The following is a 22,674-nucleotide window of genomic DNA, read 5'->3' as shown; positions in this document are numbered from 1 at the left end:
GACGTAGAGACCTAAAATTCATTCCAGATACACAATATAACCATCCCTCCCAAACAGTGGTCACAAATCAGTCCAAATGTGTGGTAGTGGGCACATCTGCTATATTGAGATAATCCATCCCACCTCACAGGTGTGCCACATCAGGATGCTGATCTGACATCATGAGTAGTGCACAGGTGTACCTCAGACTGCCCACAACAAAAGGCCACCCTGGAATGTGCAGTTTTGTCTCACAGCAAAATGCCACAGATGCCACAAGCAATGAGGGAGCGTGTAATTGGCATGCTGACAGCAGGAATGTCAACCAGATCTGTCGCCCGTGCATTGAATGTTCATTTCTCAACCATAAGCCGTCTCCACAGGCGTTTCAGAGAATATGGCAGCACATCCAACCGGCCTCACAACCGCAGACCTCGTGTAACCACACCAGCCCAGGACCTCCACATCCAGCAGGTTCACCTCCAAGATCGTCTGAGACCAGCCACCCAGACAGCTGCTGGAACAATTGGTTTGCACAACCAAACAATTTCTGTACAAACTGTCAGAAACCGTCTCAGGGACGCTCAACTGCATGCCCGTCGTCCTCATCGGGGTCTTGACCTGACTCCAGCTCGTCGCCGTAACAGACTTGTGTGGGCAAATGCTCACATTCGATGGCGTCTGGCACGTTGGAGAGGTGTGCGCTTCACGGATGAATCATGGTTCACATTGTTCAGGGCAGATGGCAGCTGAGAATGTCCCAGTTCTTGCATGGCCAGCATACTCACCGGACATGTCACCCATTGAGCATGTTCGGGATGTGCTTGACCGGCGTATACGACAGCGTGTACCAGTTCCCACGAATATCCAACAACCTCGCACAGCCATTGAAGTGGAGTGGACCAACATTCCACAGGCCACAATTGACAATCTGATAGACTCCATGCGACGATGTGTTGCACTGCATGAGGCAAATGGTGGTCACACCAGATACTGACCGGTTCTGGGTCCCCAGACCCCCAATAGCGCAAAAAACTGCACATTCCAGGGTGGCCTTTTGTTGTGGGCAGTCTGAGGTACACCTGTGCACTACTCATGATGTCAGATCAGCATCCTGATGTGGCACACCTGTGAGGTGGGATGGATTATCTCAATATGGCAGATGTGCCCACTACCACACATTTGGACTGATTTGTGACCACTGTTTGGGAGGGATGGTTATATTGTGTATCTGGAATGAATTTTAGGTCTCTACGTCCATCCCATGGGGAATGGGAGCAGTAACAAAGGTGTTGCGTTTATATTTTTGTTGAGTGTATGTTGTTGCTATTGCTTGTATGGTTAAAGATATAAAGAGTAACTCGTTATAAAATAAATAAATGTAGTTATTTCTTAATGCCCCTTTTCTTGGTATTTTATTCTCACAAAATTTATTTTCACAAAACATTATATAAATGTTTTTATCTTTATAAGTGCCACAGCAAATCATCTTCTGTAAATGAGCTTTGCCTTCAGACAGTACTAACCACAACAGATCTCTAATTATACAGGCAGGGTGGACAAGATATATGCTGTGAACATCAACAAAAATATAAAGCAGGTGTTAATTACATTACATTTTACGTTACTACAACTTAACATGTAAGCTGACACAGTTTTCCAAACAGATTCTGTAAGTGTGTGATAATGTTTACTGTACCTGGGTTGATGTCCAGCTTTGAACTGATTTCATGTGTGTAAGCTGTATTTTCCTTTAGTTTATCAAACAAAGTGTTAAGACGGTGATCAATATACTGACTTGCTCCAGGGTTCCTACAGCAATCAAAGTCACATGGTAATACATGTTCACTGCAGTGTTTATTCACTTTAAATATAGACAAATATTTGATATTTTAAGCTCTGTAACAAACCTTGTCACAGCTTCTCTGAAGTCTTTTGTCATGAACAGCACCTGCAGCACACTGTTTAAGTAACACGTTCCTCCTTGGTTTACTAGCCCATGGTACTTGTTGGCTAGAAGGAGATAATCAATGATCAATTTAAATTGTATAACTGTTTCTCTTACATTTCTGTGGATAATCAACTGGTTTAAAAGCTGTTGATCTCTTACCACAGATTGTATCAGTAAGATACCTAAAGAGGAAAGCCATTTTGAATCATGTATCCTCTTCCACTGAATAGTGAAACCCTAGGTAAAAACAAATTTACAGAACAGTACATAGATTTACAGTACATTGACTACAGTATCGATTATTCCATTGATTAAATTGCATAAATTGTTTAAACAATATTTGACTTATTACTGAGAAATTACAAATATTCAAAAGAGAAAAAATATGGATCTTTAAAGATGAACGACTCATTGATTTCCATTTCAGAAATTGGAATATTTAAATAGTTTAACTGCATATAACATTTGTCCAAAGCCCCTTATTTTGTAAACAGCCCAAACTAGGGTATAAAATAAAATAACCTTCACCCTCTTGACTCACCCCTGCTTGCTGCAGATATTACTAGAACATAAAGCAGGACAGATTCCGTCAACCTTCAGAAGGCTGTCCAATTTAAATATCGTTCCAGGCAAAGTTAACAGTTAAATGCGCTTTTATTTTAACTCCTGTCGTTTTTCTTTTTCGTATCCATTGTTGGATCTTACGAAGCACTCTGTGATTTTATATCTTGAAAGGTGCTAGATCAACAAAGTTTTACTTACTTTTATTTGCGAGTTTGTTGAACAGGTGCTTTGAAGGACTCCCGACAGCTGTTTCTAGTAAAGGTTTTAAAGGTGATTAATTAAAATAGTGACTCACGCGCATACTCCTACATACGTTTCTAACGCCTCTGTTTACAAGTGAGCTCTACAGAGTCCTGGTAAATTTTCATTGAGCGTTTTTTGTAGTTGAGTAATTCAAATGACTCTATAAATATGAGCTTATTTTTAAGTGGAAGTTAAATATATTTCGACGAATAGTTAGAAGCTGGAGGTCACATACGCCTCTCCTGTGAAATGAAACAACAAAAGTTAAGTTTCCCTTTCGCTTGAAGCCCCACCTACTAATATGATGCATTCAATGGTTTTCAGAAACACCAGCGTCTATAACCACAAAAATTCTTTTTGCCAAATATGAATGTGTTGTTTAAAATTAATATCGATATTGCACTATTTTTATATTATTTATTACTTATACTATTATGTATATTAATATAAAATTTTCCTCAGAGAAAAAACCAACAAAAGTAAAACACAGTGGCTATGAGCACATTAAAACACTGAAGCTTCAAATACGTGTACCTAAATAAATGCAAATATCATATGACAAAAGCTTTAACACAGAATATTACATAGATCAAACTGTTCAAAACCTTTCTTTTATCAATCTAACAAGATGTTAATATTAGATTGCAAATATCTATTTATAATATAGCATTTATACAATTGAAAAGGTTTCCAAAATCCTCTTTTTTGGTTCTCTCATATCCAGTAAAGGTGTGTAGTTTCTATAAATCCATACATCTCACAATCTCACAAGAAATGAAAAGACAGGACTGAAAAAATGGCTAACAGATTGCAAATACACTGCAGACTATCTGCCTTGAAAACTAAAACATAACTGCAAAATATTTTCTGTTTCACGGGAAGACTTATAAAAGTATATAATATAAATTATATTATATATTATGACCTGTCCAGGGTGTACCCTGCCTCTCGCCCTAAGACAGCTGGAAAGGCTCCAGCGCCCCCCGCGACCCTAAAAAGAATAAACGGAAGCGAATGAATTAATGGATGGATATTATATATTATATATAATATATTTATATTATATAAATTATATATTATATAAAGAAGAAAAAGCTACTTTGTGAAAAACTCTACAGAAGAACAAATTATATCTACCTATAAATTAAGTTTAGGCAATAAGCACAGCTGTGGTAACAGCAACTGCAGACAGAAGGTAAATAAGTAAGGCCACCTGACATCACAAACATCATGCGAATTACTGTAAGCCAGTAACAGAATGAAAGAGAAACTCAAGTATCACTGGGCCTGGATGATGACGGTGTTAGAATTTCATTAGTAGTTACTGTCAAGTGTTAATGTGTGGCTGGCAGTTCGCAGACACCAAGATGGAAACTAAACGCTAACAGCTTTTATTGCTGGAGCTTTGGAAAACAAAACACACATTCACAGAGAACTCCGACTAAAGTGAACCCTGTAACTGACTGCACAGGTACACATATAATGAGAGACAATGACACGACAAGGAATACAAGGAAACTGGAGATTTAAATAAACACAAGGTAATTAGAAGATGGAACACAGGTGAGGAAAACAAGGCACAGGTGAACTAATTCAGACTAATGACAGGGGAAACAAAACTAAACATAATGCATGCAGGACAACAGGCTATCAAAATAAAATGAGAAACACAAACACAGACACAGCTGCTGTCTTCCTTCCCCTTATCCCCAACCAGGCCCAGGGAGAGGCAGCCATCTGCCACATCTGGTTGTGTTCTAGTGTTTTATGGCTATTGTTCCTGACTTTAGCCATGTCTAACTGAATATATTTCCAGCTTTTCAACTTTATGCCAATTGTGCTGACGGCATCAGATCCAAAGTTCTAAGGATGTTTGACAGCCAGCTATCTGTGATTCTGAGTCATATTAAAAATACCCTGTATGGTTCCTGTACTGAAGAAGTCAACACAGTTAAAGTTTAATAACTATCAACCAGCTGCTCTCACACCACATTGCTTCATCCTATTAAGTTTGCATATAGCCAAATCTTTGAGTGGGTGATGCAGTCGTCTATCACCTGCAGAGAGCTTACTCCCATCTGGATAGTAACAGCCGTACAGTGAGAATTACCTTATTTGATTCTGCAGGTGCCTTTTATATGATCAGCCACTGCTACTGACAGAGAAGCTACAAGAAGTGTCAGTAAACACATCCGTGATGGATTACTGATTACCTGGCAGCCATGCCTCCATGTGAGACTGGGCAGTGCTCTGTCTGATTTGGTGATGCACAGTAAAGGAGTGCCACAAGGAAATATGCTGTCTCCATTTCTGTTTACAGTGTACATCTCAGATTTTCAGTACAAATCCCGGTCATGCCACCTAGAGAAATAGTGACAGTTGGATGCTGTGGCTGGATGCAGAATTGTGATCAGCAAAACGATTTCTTTTACTTTGTTTTTTAGGAATTCAAATTACTAAAAAAAAAAAACCCCAACAACAACAACAAAAGAAAACAGCTAATACAACTCTATTAGCCATACTAACTTGTGATACTACTATCAACATATAGTTGTTGTTCCTCATAAATGAAAGATAAATAATACATCCAAAATCACTTTTGCAGAAGTTGTAAGAAGAGTCGAATTTTCTGTCATTTATTTCATGTCATCACAGTTGTATTATTCACATTGTGTTTGTCAGCATTTCCCGCTTGTTTTATTAATGAATAATACATTTTATGTTGTTTTAAGATGTATATCAGCAGTCTCCAACCTTTTTTGCGCCACGGACCGGTTTATGCCCGACAGTATTTTCATGGACCGTCCTTTAAGGTGTCGCGGATAAATACAACAAAATAAAACTAGTATCGGTACTGAAAAAAAGAAAATTTATTCATAACACACGTGAAAAGACCCAGGAAAACCGAGTAAACGATAAAAACGATAACAAAATAACGCTGAAAACCGATAAAAACCCTGAAAACTATACATTTCACACCTGAGCCTCAACTCTCGCGGCCCGGTACCAAACGACTCACGGACCGGTACCGATCCGAGGCCCGGGGGTTGGGGACCGCTGATATATATGATATTACCCCGCCTATATCAAGAGGTGGTTCTTCCGGTGCACTTCTTGTTAGCCAATAGGCACTGGCTCGCTAGTTTATAGAAAAATCACGTGACTTGAAGTGAAACCTAAGCTGAAATGAAATTGAAAGTTTCACACATTTAGAGTCTATCACTAAGGTTGTTCGTCGTTACCCTACTTTGCAGGTTAGATAGATAAACAGCGAAAGATGAGCTTTCTAAATTCGGCATTTGAAAAAGAGAAATGTTACGATCCTCGGGACTCTACACTTAAACTTGTAGACGGAGAGGATGAATTTGACTGTAAGTAGCTGAAAATGTTATCTTTCGATCCATTTCAATGTTATTCTTCTTGTGTGTGTGTGTGATTAAACCTTTTCTTTTTTGTAGTTCTGTGTGAGGGTTTCAAGTCTCCAAGAGCTCGGATGTCCTGCGGTCATGTTGTGACCCCGTCATCTCTCACCAACTGGTGTCTCAGGTTGTTGAAAGAGGTAGGATCATTTGTTAGTATTATTTTGAAAATAATTAGGCCTCCATTTTAAAAGATGGAGCGTCACATTATTAACAAAACCCGATCTGCTCTCTTATTGCCAATTTCAACATATATAACTGATATAAAAGTATTATCCCGTTGTAACAGCTGTCCTGCGCGATTTGTAGAACAATATAGTATTTTCTTTCAGATCCTGATCTATCCCCGTGTTAATGAAGTTTATTGCCACGTGCGTGGCGAGTTTTTCTGCATGACGTGAAGCTGCAAGCATTTGTAAAATTAGTATTGCGTCCCGGCGCAAAATTTTTTTTTCGCACCCTTCATCTGTCAGACCCATTGCTGCTGTGACTTGACAAACATTTCAATACTAACCAAAGACGTACTTACAAAAAAAAGCAAGTGATTACAAATCCAGCGTTTCTATCAGCTCCACAAACATCAGCAAACACACTGTGTGCATTTTGTAAAAATGTCCTGCTGCTGTATTTCGCAGAGAGAAATAAAAGAGAGCTGATTTAAATGAAAAAAATTAAGAAAGACAGGACAGGAGAGGAAGATAAGAGGTTAGATATAAAAGTAAGGGCTGCTCAGTGGTATTTGATAAATTTAAAGCTTACACCTAAGTCCTTGTGCTGTTAAATCAGATAATGGGCCTGTACACATGATATTGTGGGGTTTTTTGTTGTTGTTGTTTTTTTGTTTCATATTATGCAGTAAATCAAACTGAGGTAGACTGTGTTATTTAAAGGTTGCATGAGAATCATCTGCAGTTTAGCTCAGGGTAAACAGGTTAGCTTGCTGTACTGTGATAGATTTACAGTAAAGAACAGTGTGTGACTGGTGCACAGTGGCTGTGGTTTTAATGGTCAGTGTTAGGTTATGGAACGCCAGGACTGCCATAATGAATTCATTAAATACACCATCAAATAATTAATTAAATGTGGCAATAATTGAATAAAATTGGAAATAATTAATTAAATAAATATTTACGGCACATTTAATTAATTAATTATTGACACATTTAAATAATTAATGACAGTTTTAATTAATTATTTAATGATTTATTTATTTAATTCATTATGGCACTTTTGTCCCCTTCATGTCTCAACTTGAAATCATTTTATCTATCAGCCTCACCCATCAAACTAAGTGGGCGGGGTTAACACTGCCACTGCAGCTTCTCTAGCATTTGATTGGTTGCCGAGCAAAGTAAGTAAAGAAGTCAATCCTAGATAATCAATTGCTTGTGTGAACTTAAAAATGAAGCCAAGTATCCCAGAATGCATTTCAGATCACAGGCAGCAATGGTGGTGGTGTAAAGTTTTAAAATACCCCGTTTTTCTGTCACCAACTACACTTTTAATAGTGTTTTAGCCGCAAATGTCGTGGCGTAATCTTCACATGTCTGGTCAGGTTGTCAACATAGAACATGTTTGCAAAAGTGCTCAGATGTTTTCAGAGATGTTACTTGCTCTGCTAACAGTCAGCTGACCGAGTGCACCGAGCCCACAGCCCCAGCGTTCCTGCTGCTAATTCAAGAAACATGCCCACGTTACCTGGTGATAGTCACAGTTTGACTGATATGACACAATGTCGGCGCATTTTTCTGCACAAGATAAGTAAATATAGTTTTTCCCCGAGCGCAGAGCTGCTGGAATTTGTTTCCCAACAGAGCACTTTATAGTTTTATCAGCGGCTGATGTCCAATCACCAGCACACAGCTTAGAAACCTCACCTTAGTTTTAGCTCTCAGTGGTTAAACGCTGGACTTCATTCACTCAGGTTCTGTCTGTCGGGTCACGTTTACTTCGCTGTTTTATTTACAACTGAGCAAATCGGTTTGGCTGAGGTTAAAGTTATGTTTCATAACTGCATAGTTTGACTTAAGTTTAATGGTTCACTGGCACATGTGTTAGATTGAACCATTCGCTTTTCTTTATCTGGTGTGTTTTGGATTTAACAGTGAATTTTGAGATTAAACTGACTTTTAAAATGTTTTAAAGAAAGAGAAGAGAAGGCGCATTTCCACTGAGAGGAGCAGAGTTTGCAACAGTGTTTTCATCATGAAGACTGCAACCTGGACAGAAATATTACATCATCTGGTTTTTAATAGTTATTCAACTATATTCTAAGCACCAGCTGTCTGTTAGAATTTTTAGAGTTTACTTAACTGAAAATAAATGAGGTTAACATATAATTTGTGTATTTCAGTAATAGCCTACTTATTTCAGTGTAGTGGTGAACAGTCACACAGCTCACGTAGGCGTTATCTGTGATACTCCTTAACTATAATTTATCCAAGTTAACTTCAGTTAACCATTCAGACAGTTCTTTTGCAATGAAAAACATAAACACTCATGTCGCCGGTAGGTTTCCGCTGTGCCAGCTGTTTACATTACAGCTGCTTATGCAGTAACCATGGTAACCACGGACTCTGAGCGGCTGGATCGACACAAGTCAGACAACAATTTTACATATATGATCTTAAAACAGGACACAGCCATTATACCTCCTGGCCTCATATCAAATGTGTACGTTGACTTTGTTTGACGTTTGTTTTATATCTAATCTTCCTCTCAAACATTTAAACAGCAGCGAGTCTGCAGCTGAGGGAACACAAACTCAAATTGTTGGAACAGGTTTGCTCGTTTCTTGGATTCATTTAGTGATTTATTAAATGTTATTCTAATCTGCTGCTGAGTCTCTTACGCTGATGAAAATGCAGAAAACACACATCACGAACACGAACACCTGTTCAACCAATCACTTTCATTCCACTTTGATCTGTGACAAACTGACGGTTCATCTCTGTTACAGTGTTGCGTTAGACTGCTATATTTTTGTGTTCTTTATGCTGTAGATTTTCACGTCTCTGGAATAATTATGATTTTCTGTAAAATCATATTGATATGACACATGAATTATTCGTAGATGACTGTTAGATTAGTTTGATGCTGCCGACATTTTCGGCTGTGAAACTCTGGGTTAACTCAGAGAGCTGAAGATAACGTGGTGCTGACCTCGCTCCGTGGTGTACAGGGCCGTTTATTCTCATGATTAATATTAACAATAAAATATTAGCCCAACATCATGAAGTCTGTATGTGTTTTATAGTGTCGAACAACCTTTGTATAGTTAAACCTACCAGTTACTACATGACGGAAACACCAACGTTATTTCTTTTATGCGTTTATACCAGGGGCGGAGCGTGGGGGTGGCTTACGGGGCTTAAGCCCGGGTTGTTTTGTCAGAAGCCCCGGGTATTTTGGAGTGTAATTTTTTCATAGTTAGATGCCTGGCTGACAACTGTATAAAACAAAAAGTACACACAATATTCGAAGCACATAGTGCACACTGTGGGAATTTACGACTGTGCGTGAATCCCCCCCTGATATTGGTATGATCCGAGCTCAGGCACTAAGCGACTGAGCGAGGGGGCGGGGCAGCTGCTGCCCGTGAGTGTGCTGTTGGAGAGACGGAGCCAGCCATACTAAGGAGAGCTTAAGTTTGACCAGGTACCAAAGCAAATCATTCGTACCGTACAAATAATGTAAATATGACGGTGAATCACGAAAGATTGATATGAAACTGATCACTTGACCAATATTACGTTACTTGCTCTTCAAGTGAATCAACAAATGGCGAAATGAAAAGCCGAACAAATGCTATTTTTTAGAGAGTCTTAGCTTACGTGTGTTTATTTCATATTTTCAGTTCTTACCCTCCCCGACTAATTCGGTTTCAGTTATGTACTGAAATATAAGAATGGACATTAGAGGGTTCTTTCAAAGAAAAAACTCAGGTAAATGTTATTTTATATATTGTGCTTTGTATGTTGTTCAGTATATTTCTATGCAAAACAAGAGGGATTTCAGGACACAGCAGGATATTCACATTTGTAACCAGATATTTACATACACTTTAGGGAGAAAAAATAAAACATTTTTACTGTACAAGATCAATTTAGAGTAAATTTTTGTTTTAGATAAATATTGAAATATATTTTGAATTAGTTAAATGTCACAATAAAGAGAGACAGAGCTTTCTGTTTTTTATCACTTTCATCAAATTTAGGAGTACATGTACACTAAGTTTATTGTTAATTAATAAGAAAACTCCAGACGATTCCATTCTGAGCTGAAGAAGCTTCTGATAGGTTAGTAGAGTCCATGTGAGTAAATTGGTGGCACACCTGTGGATGCATATAAGGCAAAACACAGAGCCTGTTTCTGTGACATGGGAAAATCAAGAGATATCAACCAAAACACCAGAAAAAGAACTGTGGAGCTCCATAAGTGTGGCTCAGTTTGAATACAATTTGGTGCCATTTGCTATTAAGAAATACAGACAGTTTCTCTCTTTACTCTTAAAGTTAACAAATATGTTTTTATATTTATCAATCTAAAAAAATAAACATTTAGTCTGATTTGATGTTACAATTAAAAAAGTGTTTTTATCTGAAGAGTAAATATCTGGTTTCAACTGTATATTTGATGATTGTCAGCACAAAGAGGGAGAGAGAGGAGAACGAGGACAGAACAGATGAACAAGAGCAGGTGAGACACACATGTTAGTCAAATGGTTGTTTACCAAAAGTATCACCGTATCATAGGTACTCATGTATCTCGTACCTAGTGTTTCTTTTTAGGTTTGTTATTTTTCAAATTCTATATTTATTAAGTTATGCAGGCTTGTTTGCACAACAAGGCTAAATAATTATATAAACTTTTCTCAATCTAAATAGTGTACTTTGGTAGAATTAAAAAACAAGTGTAGTGCAGGTCTATGATGATTTTTAGTGCTATCATCTAGTTCTGATTGTGGTTCTGTCTTGGTTAAGTCCTCAGTAGTCCTGATTTTGAACTGTTGTAGTCCTGTTTTAATTCTGGATCAGTTCTGGGTCTGGTTGAATTGGGGTTTAGTCCTCGTGTCTTGATACAGCCCCGACTTTGTTCTGCCTTGCTGCTTAATTAAAAAACTAGTTTAAGGTGTCCTGCACATGTGATATATATTTTTCCCTATATGAAGTCATTCTTTTTTGCACAGAGCCTATTAATCTTTCAGTCATTTCTACCCCCCCCCCCCCCCCCCCCAAAAAAAAAAAAAAAAATCCCACATGCATACTACTCTTTGGGCTAAGCCCCAGGTGTTTCAAATGTCTGGCTCCGCCTCTGGTTTATACGCAGGTCACGCTGATTATTGAACAAAAACCCAAAGATCAGATGTTAATCGTTATTATTTGCTCTCTCTCCTCCTTAAGCTGTGTACCGGGACCTGCATTTTGTCGCTGGTAATAACCAACACGTGCTCTAATAACAGCTCAATTGCTTGCGAGGCAAGCGGGTCTATCCCACGCTTTGCCGTGAGACTGCGCAGACGTCTCCGAAATCATCGACGCACTTTTGCAAAGAGGCTCTATCTTGACAAACCGACCAGACATCTGAAAATTAAACCGCTACATTTTTAGCTAAAAAATAATAAAACGGTATTTGGTGACACACAAACAGGGTTTTTCAAGGTTCAGTTCTGTTAGTTTCCACATGCCGGTTGTTTTGTGCTAAAAACAATGGCCACCAGGCTAAAGCAATGGTTTTGACTCGATCAGCGTTAACCCCGCCCCCTGAGTTTGATGGGTGAGGTTGACAGATAAAATTATTTCATGGTGAGACCTGAAGGAGTCAACTGTGCCAAAATGAATTAATTAAATACACCATTAAATAATTAATTAAATGTGGCAATAATTAATTAATTACATGTGTCGTAAACATTTATTTAATTTTTTATTTCCAATTTTAATTAATTATTGCCACATTTAATTAATTACTTAATGGTGTATTTAATTAATTCATTATGGTGGACATCAATTTGAGTTTCATTGCAAATGGTGTGAATACTTATTAAAATTTAATTTAATCCACTTTGGAATAAAGCAGTAACATTGCAAAATGTAGAACAAGTGAATCGCTGTCTAGATGCACTGTAAGACTTTTTAGTGTTTTGTTTCCAAACTGACATTCTAAAAAAAATATATATATATATTTCATATTTCAATACAGGGTGAAAGCAAATTTGTGTGTGGCCAGCCTAAGTGTGATAAGGAGTGGAGTTATGCAGAGGTTCGTAAAATGGCACTTCTGACCCCTGAGGAAATGGAGCACTTTGAAAAGACCATGGCCTTAAATGCTTCCAAGCATTTCTTCGATTCCAAATTAGTGAGTATTATGCTCTATCAATCATGAAATTTTAGTTGACTAATAATATTAATGCAATTGTTCAGTCTGTTCTTTTATTTTTATTTAACCCCTGGAGGATCTTAGAAAAATGCATACACTATTGGTCTTAGAGCCACAAATCGACCCAAGGCCCTCCAGGGGTTAATGTCATTTGAATTTTATGGTACCTTTGACCATTTCATTTTTCCGGTATGTGACAAAATGCCCCCTTCAATCTTTTGGGAACACCTTGTTGATTTAGCTTAAAACTAATGGCTATGCATACGGATATAATCCACTGTCTACTATATCACAGTGTCCTGGATGCAACTCATCTGTTGTGAGAAAGGATGTATCCAACCTGAGTGTCTGCTGCAGCTTGTGCACCAGAAAAAAAGGTCGGAACTACGAATTCTGCTGGCAGTGCTTGAGGGAATGGAAGGGTACACGGCCACGGTCAGACCGCTGTGATAATGATGGCTGCAGCAATGAAGCACTAAAAGCCCTGAAAAACTGTGAAGATATCATCTTTGAGTCTGTGAAGGATGTCAGTGGTTGTCCCTCCATTCGTGCCTGTCCCACCTGTGGGTCACTGGTGGAGCATAACAGAAAGAAATGTAAAAATGTCATCTGCCCCAGATGTAAGATAGAGTTCTGTTTTGTATGCTTGAATCTCACTACTGAATGTGCAGGAAAGACGGGGCAGTATTATGGAGCATGCTCCAGTGGTGTTGCCCCTAGGCAGACCTGCATACCTGTATGGCAGCAGAAATAATGCAAACACAAGGATAAATGTTTAATTTTAAAAAATAAAATCAAAGATAATTTCTTTCCTGTGTTTTATCAGTCTTTTCTTATCTGTTTCTTATTGTGGAGATCTGAAAAAAAAATCTTCTTCATATAAAACATGCAATGATTCAGGAAAGTGCTACTATTGAAGGAGTTGCTTGTCAATTAGTGTGAGACATCACCGAGGGGCATCAGTAAAAATGAATTTAAGCCGAGTTTGTCTTCAGTGAGTTTATTCCCAGTTTTACACAGCATTTGCTGATAGCTCACTTAACTGAAAATAGTACTTACCTGGAATTTATATTGCTAAGCAACATTACCAACATAGGGAACAATGTTCCCTCTAAGCTGCGCACGTGCGCAATTGCGCACTGCTGGCACGGTCTCTGCGCACAGAAAATATGCATTGCGCACAAGAAAAAACTGAACCTGAATTGAAATTAAATTTAAAACTTCAACAATTCTGTTTTGCAGTGCTAGTCAGTAAGTGACTGGCTGCTCCCGTATGGGATTAGAATAGGGTTGCCAACTCCCTGAAAAATAAATAAGGGACACCTCGTGGCCAGGGCCGGGCAACCCAGTTGTCTTCACCCTTCCCTGTGTGGTAGCTCTTTTTTTTTGTGTGTGAAATTATTTTTTAACCATTTGACTTGGATTTGATTTAAGCAGATGCATATTCTTTGTGATATGACCATATGGGAAACAAATGATCATTTAGCCATTTATTTTTAGCTCAAAATGACAACATTAACACAGTAAAACAGGTCTCTTTCTTAAACAGAAGCCTGTCATGCTTAACTTTTGAGAATATAAGTAAATCTTTCTTTAAAAGAACTCTGTCCTGCTTAACTTAAAATTATATAAATTAATAGAAAGCAATAGAACAAAATCATTCTTGTAACTGTGCACATATGGTGCATTTAGTACAGTTGGCTTCAGTTGAGGTATTATTTCAGCTTTTCTAAAGCTAATCAGCTGCTCCTGTTTGTAAACCCACTTGTTCCCATGATTACGCATCATAACTCATCATCATTATTCATCTATGTATTACTTTTATGTATTAGTCATCTATTTGTTGTAATCATCTATCCTTGCAGTTGTTTATTACACAAAATAAATTATATTATCACACTTCTGGCCACATAGCGCTGATATTCACTGCACATGCCCATATTAACCTTAACCAGAGGGTTTAAAAAAAACAAACCAGTGTTTACATGCCATATCTGCTTCTGCCGTGGTCTGGTGGACAAGAAATTGGTTAAGGGTTCCCCGAGCTTTCACGCCCCTCATGTTCTTCATGTGCCCACCACTAGAAGCATGCCTATGGAAAAAGTGCGCCGGCACACAGTGCAGTGCGCTTTATAGGTGTTATCGTGCATTTTCCCAGCCCAGTGTTTTCCTTTTCCCATTCCTCCCTGTACTTTTGCAGCCTTTTTTTCTTTCTCTGAGGGGAACAAACATTGCTGCTCTAATGCTGGGCTCACACTGTGCGATTTTTTGGCCCATTTTGAGCCGATTTTTGAGTCGTGCGACCGATTTGGTGATCGGCCCGATTTTGGCCTTCATCGTGCATCGTGTAGTATACGTGGGGTAACGAGAAGCGATTAACGCCTCACGACCAGCTCCCGATCATCAATCGCTCGTGAGGGTGTCACCGCAGCCGCTCACACTGCTCACGCGCAAACACGTAAACGTCGGTGAAAAAGATGGAGCAGCACGGCTGTGCAGCGTGTGATCTGGACACAAGCGATGGAGGCACAACTTGTAGAACTTTGGAAAGCTCATCTGAGCCTTTTCGATGTGGCATCACAAAATTATCACGACCACAACAACCGTGAAAATAGTTGGATTTACACTGCTGCTTAATCACAGCTGCCTGATCAATGTTTTTCATTAGCAATTTAGCAAAGTTGATGGTGGTGGTGTGTCTGTGTGAGTGAAAGACAGAGAGAGCGAGCGACAGATTTTCTGTTATAACCTTCATTTTATGGAGGCACAGTGTGAGCACTCAGGTCGCATCAGAGCATCGGGCGGTATAGTGTGAGACCCTGCATCGTGACCTATGAACTTCTAACCCCTGCGAGTCAATCGTGCAGTTTGAGCAGGAGCTGAATAACGTGACTGAAAAAATCGCACAGTGTTTGCCCAGCTTTAGGTGTACTGTCGTCCGAGACTTGCACCGCAGTGTCGGCGTTTGTTTCCCTGTTGGCCATGCTTCTTGTTGTGGTCATCTGTTGTCTTCCGGTATTTTCTCCGCAAGCGACCTTTCCTCGACCAATGAGATGAGCGGTAATCTGAATTGTCATACTCGAATTGTCATAAGTGTGCTGTCAGCTCATTGGTCACAAAGCAGGAGAGGGGCTGGGAATTATGTTTTCAAACAAAGCGTTAATTCCATTAACATTTATAGACTACTTTTGATTCTCACTGTATTACGGGACAAAGTGCGTCCCTTATTAGCTCAATACGGGACGTGTACTTTTGTTTCTAAATACGGGACGATTCCGTTTTTTAAGGGACGGTTGGCAACCCTAGATTAGAACAATGCCACCTTATCCCATAGTCCAGCAAATAATGCGATTCACATTCGTATATACGCAGCTAATCAACGTCGTCGGCAGGCTATGACAGCGTCCTTATGTGCCGACACCATTGACTGTAGAAAACATGGACGACGCGACAGCTCCCCAAAAATGAAGCCAAAACGTCTCTATCGCCCCCTGGTGTCTGGCTGCAGTATAGGTCATAAACCCCGCCTCCTCCATGTTAGCGGATGGGACTGGGATCAGACTAAAATTAATTAATTCTCCTTAGATAATGTTTTTCCAAAGATCCTTTCTTTTGTTTTCAATAGTTCTCATCACGCTGATTGATGTTCAAGGGGTCTCCTCTCCCATAAGTTTGATTCTAATTCCTACCGCGGTGATGTTAAATTGGGGTGAAACGTCATGATAAGAGCTTTCACTGACAGCTGCAGTCACGGAGAAACTTGCGTATCTCTGTTCGCGAATAGCAAATAGAGCGTAGGCTCTGAGAGGAGGGCCAGCGTTTACGCTACGAAAACACGACCGAGTGTTTTAACCTGACAGCCTGAGGTGTTCTTCAGTAAACTGGACTACCCGACAGAAGGACCCGAGGCCCCGCTGCACTTTTCGGTAAGTTAAACGTGTTTGTAAGCTAATCCGTAACTACCGTCCTTAGCTAGCTCCTGAGACCTAGGATGAGCACTCGGCTGTCAGGGTTCGTTTAGCTGTGCAGGTGAATGAATTTACTAAAGAAATCAAGAGAAACGCCCCGGGCTGCTCAGTCACTAATTACTGTTACTGTACTTTTATTACAAGTATTATACTGTAAAAGCAACAGGCTGCACCCTGCTTCAGCTCATGTGCAGAGCTGAATATTAAATATGTGCAAACAACAGCATGTTTTCAGTCTCTTGCCACATCTGTAAAGACAGTAACATTTTTTTTAAAAGCTTGTACTTCAGTAACTCCTCATTAATCAGAAACTATGGATTAAAGTACTGTAGTGTACTGTAATACTGACAAAAATGTAAGAGAAGAACTTCAGATCCTGAGTGTGTGAGGACAGAAGAATCATCTTTATTTCAATTTTGAGGGATAAAATTTATATCTGAGTTTGATGGTTCTGTTGTCTTTGTGATTACAGGAGCTGCCCTCAGATTCAGACCTCAGCCCCATCGAGTGACAGCAGACAGATCATCCAACATGTTCACATGTTAACTGCAAAATGAACTGTTGAAAACAGTACAAAGGTTAAAGTACCACACGTGCTGTAGTGAAAGCTGCAGCTGTTTTATTGATAAAGTTAAAGACAAAAAAACAAAAGGATTAATCACTCATGTAACTGTGTCACTATATATCAGCATTAACAGGACACAGTTTGGTGTTTCACAAAGCTGCTGATCTCAGACCTGCACAGCTTCCGTTTTAAACACTTGATGTACTCAGCTGCATGAAGAGCATATGAGATTTTCTCTAACACAATTAAATAAAACCTGATGAAGGTCAAAGGTCGTCACTTGTATGTTTAACTACAATCTTGTCATCTGGAATTTTTTCACAGTTTTTTTTTTTTTTTTTTACACATAGTGGATTATTTACCATAAAGTGATGCAGAGTTATTCATACCAGAGTAACCAGAGAGGATCATATATTTTTAAATATATAACTTTCTACAGGACTGAATATAATATCTTTATGTAAAAGTCCGGAGCCTCTGGGGAGTATCTGAGTATTTATAACATTACACAAACACAGGGTCTCATCACAGTGTTCATGAAATGCTGGGTTTATCCATCTCCTGGGGCCGGCCTACAGAGGAGTGCTGAAGATTTCCCTGTGAGGGAGCTGCTGGTGAAGATCATGAGTCCTGCTTGATCAATGCCATGAGCTTCAGTCTTCCTGGTGTTTCTTAAATGAAGCCTCTTTCAGTGGGTCAACAGAACTTATGGCACAGGACAGCTGTGATGAAAGAAAGGCAAGAAGTTTCTCCAAACCTCTGGACCCAGGAAACCCAGCTTAGTCCTGATGGTCTCCCTCACTAGTTTCTCTCCAGGGTGAATGTAGCTGTTGATATAATATGGACTCTATTATTAAATGAACAGAACAAATTAGACTACACTACTGAAACGTTCTGCTGATGTTTTTAAAGTCTCCATGTTACCAGGCTGTAGAGATTTAAACAGTTTTAGATCCATTACACTCACAGTCTTCTGTTAAAATCTCAAAGGACAGCATTATATTTTTGATATAATGCAGTAACTCTGGGCCTCTGTAGAGTGTGCAGCTGATCTCATCGCTGTCTAAAAATGGATAAAAAAAAACATAAGTGTTGAAGACTGTGTAGCATCGCTAACTAGCTAGCAACAAGCCTCCAACATGCTAGCGGCTAATCTAACTAACGAATTAACAACAGAGTGATTTTAGAACTATAAAATGATAAGCTGTGTGTCTTTTTTATAACAGTGACATGGTTGTATTTACCTTAATTAAACGAGTCGTTAGTCGCGGTAAACCAGCAAAAAAACTCGAGCAGCCGCCGGGCTAAGTAAAAGTGTAGGGGGGCGTGTTTGTGGTCAAGTCCAGCGGGTGTGTGGGCGGGAGCGTTACACAGTCGCTCCACCTCAAGTCACTACTGCGCAGACTCTGGCTCCAAATTTGCAAGATGGCAGCCTCCACAGGCTTTTTTTTTTTATTTTTTTTTTATTGAAACAAATTTCCATATACAAAACAAGTCAAGGAAACAGACCAGAATTGTAACAATTTACATTATAAAGATGGTGAAGCAAGTCATCATAACTTTACAGGGAGAAAATAAAAGTTTCTAGAGTAAAGAAATAAGGAACATAGACCTTTTGACACAGGCAAGAAAATTAGAAGAGCAAGTATTTTTTGATTTTACAGTATAGTACAGCAGTTTTTTTGTTCATATTTGAAATAAGCTTAAGTGACTTAAAGTATTGACAAAAGTAATTCAAGAAGACGGTAAACATAGGAGAGGCATTCTTCCACTTACATAAATGAATGAAAAACTTACATAGCACTATTACAAAATTGACAACATCTGAGATTTCAGAATCCAGATTGTCCATAAAGTAAAGAATATCCTTAGATGTGAAGGCAGGTACATTGGAAATTCTGAGTGAAACCCAACAGTGTATTTCAAACCAGAAAGCATTAACATACTGACAAGTGAAAAATAGATCTGGATCGGAAGAACAGAAAGCACAAGAGTCGGCCTCAAAATTAAACCTTTTATGCAGGAATTCTCCAACTGGATAAATGCCTGATATGATTCTGAAGTGTGTTTCTTTCATTTTAGGCGCAAGTGGGTATTTTAAGTAAAAAGAAAATGACTTGTCTTTCAATATGCTATCAAGGTCATGTCTGACATTGACATTGTAGTTGCAGAATACTATTTGCTTAAAGGTATTAGAGATGAACTTATTATTAAATTGTTTGTCCTTTATTGAGGTATTACCTATCGTCAGTGAAGGTAAGCATGTTCTTATTAATGAATACTTTAAAGTATTTACGATAAGATTTAACAACGGTGTGGGTATCGCTTTACAAACCTTATTATAATTATTAAATGAAATCTCTATTTTATACTTATCAATAAATTCTTCATAAGATAGCAAGTTTCCATTTCTATCAAGCAGATCAACAACAAAACATACACCGTTATCATACCAGTCTGATTTAAATAAGGACTTCTTATTGATGACTATAACCCTATTATTCCACAACACAGAATTGTGAGGTGAAAAATTGTGGGTGAAAATTAGTTTCCCAAAATTCGAAGCTTGCTTATAGAAACTAGACAACTTAAGAGGAAGCTTAGATATTTCATAATCACATCTGAGCAAAAAATCTAACCCCCCGACCTTATTAAAGAGTTTGTTTGGAATATGGTACCACATAGATTGAGGACAGGAAATGCAGTCTTTTATCCATCTGAGCCTGAATGCAGCAATAATAGATTCAAAGTCTAAAGCTTTCAAGCCCCCGTTTTCATAGTCTTTAACTAATTGTGATTTGCGTATATAATGTGTTTTATTCTTCCAGATAAAGCTGAATATAATAGAATTGGACAGTTTAATCATTTTAGGAGATGTAAAAATTGAATAACAGGGGTATATGAGTCTTGAAAGTCCTTCTGCTTTAGACAGTAAGATACGACCTAATATGGATAAATCACGTGTTAACCAATGATTAAATATTTTTTTAACTACATTTAATCTAGGAGTTATGTTATTATTCTCTCGATCATTAGTATTTTTACTGATTATTAAACCAAGGTATTTTACCTCCTCTTTTACTGGTATATTGTTAATAGTATTTTGATTACAGTTGTGTACAGCTAAGATTTCACATTTTTTAAGGTTTAGTGTTAAGCCGGATGCTTTTGAGAATGAAAGGATTGTATTAATTGCAGTAGAGACCATATTTACATTCCTTAGAAATAAGGCAGTGTCATCAGCAAATTGACTAATTTTAAATTCTTTATCAAGAATGTTTATGCCTTCCAGATCTGAAGAGAGTTTGATATAAATGGCAAGCATTTCTGCTGCAACAATAAACAATAACGGGCTAATAGGGCATCCCTGCCGAATGCCAGTATGAATTTTAAAACTATTAGAAAACCCCTGATTGAGTGCAATACTACTTGTTATATCTCTGTACAACATTTTCATTACACTAACAAATCTGGGACCAAAACCCACAGCCTCCAGAGCTTTAAATAAAAAATTATGCTCCAAAGAATCAAAAGCTTTAAAGAAATCAAGAAATAAAATAAGGCTATCATGAGGAATTAAATGATTGTAATCCAACATATCTAATACTAAACGGGTATGATTATGGATATGACGCCCTTTTATAAAGGCAGACTGTGTCTCATCTATTATTTGAGTTATTCCTGTTTTTAATCTGTTGGCATAGACATGAGCTAATAATTTGTAGTCACAGCAAAGAAGTGTGATAGGTCTCCAGTTATCTAAAAGGATAGGGTCCTTGTTTGGTTTAGGAAGTAAAGAAATTATTCCTCGTTTCATAGTTGGAGATAGCATCTGATCATTTATACATTCATTAAATACCTCTAGTAATAGATCTTTAATGTCATTCCAGAAATATCTGTAAAATTCAATCGTGATTCCGTCGGGACCTGGTGATTTACCATTCGCCATTTGGGAAACAGCAGCATCCAATTCAGCTAAAGTGATTTCAGACTCATTGAGATTTTTAAAGTGTGAGTCAATTTGAGGAATTTTTCCATGGATAGAGCTAAAAAAAGAATTAGTCTCCGAACTGGAATAATTTGTAGTGTAGAGGGCTGAATAGAACTCTGTGATATAGTTGTTTATAGTCTGTTGGTCTTCAGTCAGGGTATTATTAATTTGTAACTTCATTATAGTTTTTTTTGTTTGTCTAGTTTTCTCCAGGTTAAAGAAATAAGAAGAATTCTTTTCCCCCTCCTCAATCCATTTAGCCCTTGAGCGAATGAAGGCACCTTTTGCTTTGTCTATATAAAGTTCATCTAGTTTGTACTGCAACTGGTTTAGTTCTATAGAGTTTTCCTCTGTCAGATGTGATAAATTGCACAATGAACTTATTTGTGCAGTAATTTCAGCCTGTTTCTGTCTCCTTTTATTAGCCATTAATTTTCCTTCTTCACTAGCAATTTTTCTGACATTAAACTTCAACCATTCCCATTTACTAGTAGAAGAAAAATCCTCCATTGCTTTTACCTCTCCTATCAATGATTTAATTTTTATACAAAAAGACGAGCTTCGTAAGAGGTTACTGTTAAACTTCCAGTGAGAATTCTTCGGTTCTGATAATCTATTATCCGGGGAGATTGAAAGTGTTATGGCACAATGGTCAGTAACAGGGGAGTGAAGAATCTTACAGTTGGATGATAGGGGGAAGAGACTACCAGTTATTAAGCAATAATCCAGTCTTGAGCATTGAGAGCGCTCAGAATTATTCCAGGTGTATTGCAGTTTTTCTGGGTTTAAGTTACGCCAGATATCGATTAGGTTGAGGGTGCAGGAGAAATCCATTAATATTTGGTTAAAATGAGAAGAGTTATATTTAGTTGGAAATCTATCCAGTTTTTCATCTGGTACCATATTAAAGTCACCTGCAACAACGACTTTTTCAGTTGAATAGATGATCTTCCATTCTTCTATCATTTTTTTCAAATCAGAAATCAATTTCCTGTTTTTAGCTCTATTGTTGAACCCATAAACATTTACTAAAATGTACTTAGTATCATCCAACTCCATGTTAACCATTAACCAATGACCTTCCTCATCACCTTTATGATCAAGAACTCTTCCATTAAAACGATGTAGAAAAATAGCCACTCCTGCTGAATGAGAGGTACCATGAGATAAATAAATATCACCGCTTCCCCACTGCTTTCTCCAAAATATATGATCATCTTTACTACTGTGTGTCTCTTGAAATAAAAAACAATTCGTGTTAGGCTGTTCCTTACAAAAAAGAAAAATCGCTTTACGCTTTATGTTACTTCTTAAACCTCGAACATTTAAAGAAAATATTGAAAGAACCATTGAATATAGCTTGAAAGTGCTGTAATAACTAGAGTAAGGCAATGGAACATTTTACCTCCTATTAACTAATAGACCCAGTCAAAGTCAGGGACCATTGAGCAAGTTACCGGCTTAAATTTAGTTGAACAGTTATACCTTCTTATCTAGGTCGTTATAAAGTTCTTTCATTCTTTGATTTGACGACCATCGATGACAGCATATCCGTCCTTCAGGAAAGCTTTGAGCCCTCTGCTCCTTGCCTCCTCCACCCTCGGCCACAGACGTTTGCG

General features: G+C 38.2%; 2 protein-coding genes and 1 pseudogene across 3 annotated transcripts in view; 2 read left to right on the top strand and 1 right to left on the bottom strand.

The window, feature by feature from the left end:
- The window catches only part of LOC146714767 (uncharacterized), a 53,878-nt gene extending 51,075 nt beyond the window's left edge, over window positions 1-2,803 (bottom strand). The window contains exons 1-4 of the mRNA XM_085440521.1: window positions 2,693-2,803; window positions 2,090-2,167; window positions 1,890-1,992; window positions 1,679-1,791 (exon numbers count right to left, since the gene is read on the bottom strand). Of these exons, the coding sequence (XP_085296647.1) occupies window positions 1,679-1,791; window positions 1,890-1,992; window positions 2,090-2,129 (256 nt within the window). The 5' untranslated portion in view covers window positions 2,130-2,167; window positions 2,693-2,803. The remainder of the gene's footprint in view (window positions 1-1,678; window positions 1,792-1,889; window positions 1,993-2,089; window positions 2,168-2,692) is intronic.
- The window catches only part of LOC146714760 (E3 ubiquitin-protein ligase RNF19B-like), a 230,548-nt pseudogene that overhangs the window by 118,222 nt on the left and 89,652 nt on the right, over window positions 1-22,674 (top strand). The window lies entirely within an intron of this gene.
- Window positions 5,985-13,317, top strand: LOC146714766 (uncharacterized). The gene is made up of 4 exons (XM_085451116.1): window positions 5,985-6,108; window positions 6,196-6,296; window positions 12,355-12,510; window positions 12,827-13,317. Exons 1-4 carry the CDS (start codon window positions 6,015-6,017, stop codon window positions 13,283-13,285), a joined length of 810 nt encoding a protein of 269 aa, XP_085307242.1. The 5' UTR covers window positions 5,985-6,014; the 3' UTR covers window positions 13,286-13,317.

The sequence above is a fragment of the Copadichromis virginalis genome, linkage group LG3 (genome assembly GCF_057382275.1).
Source record: "Copadichromis virginalis isolate Kocher_CV1m ecotype Utaka linkage group LG3, C_Virginalis_male_GT1.1, whole genome shotgun sequence".
Lineage (NCBI taxonomy): Eukaryota > Metazoa > Chordata > Actinopteri > Cichliformes > Cichlidae > Copadichromis > Copadichromis virginalis.
The sequence above is the reverse complement of the archived record's forward strand: the minus strand, read 5'-3'. Positions and strand labels throughout refer to the sequence as shown.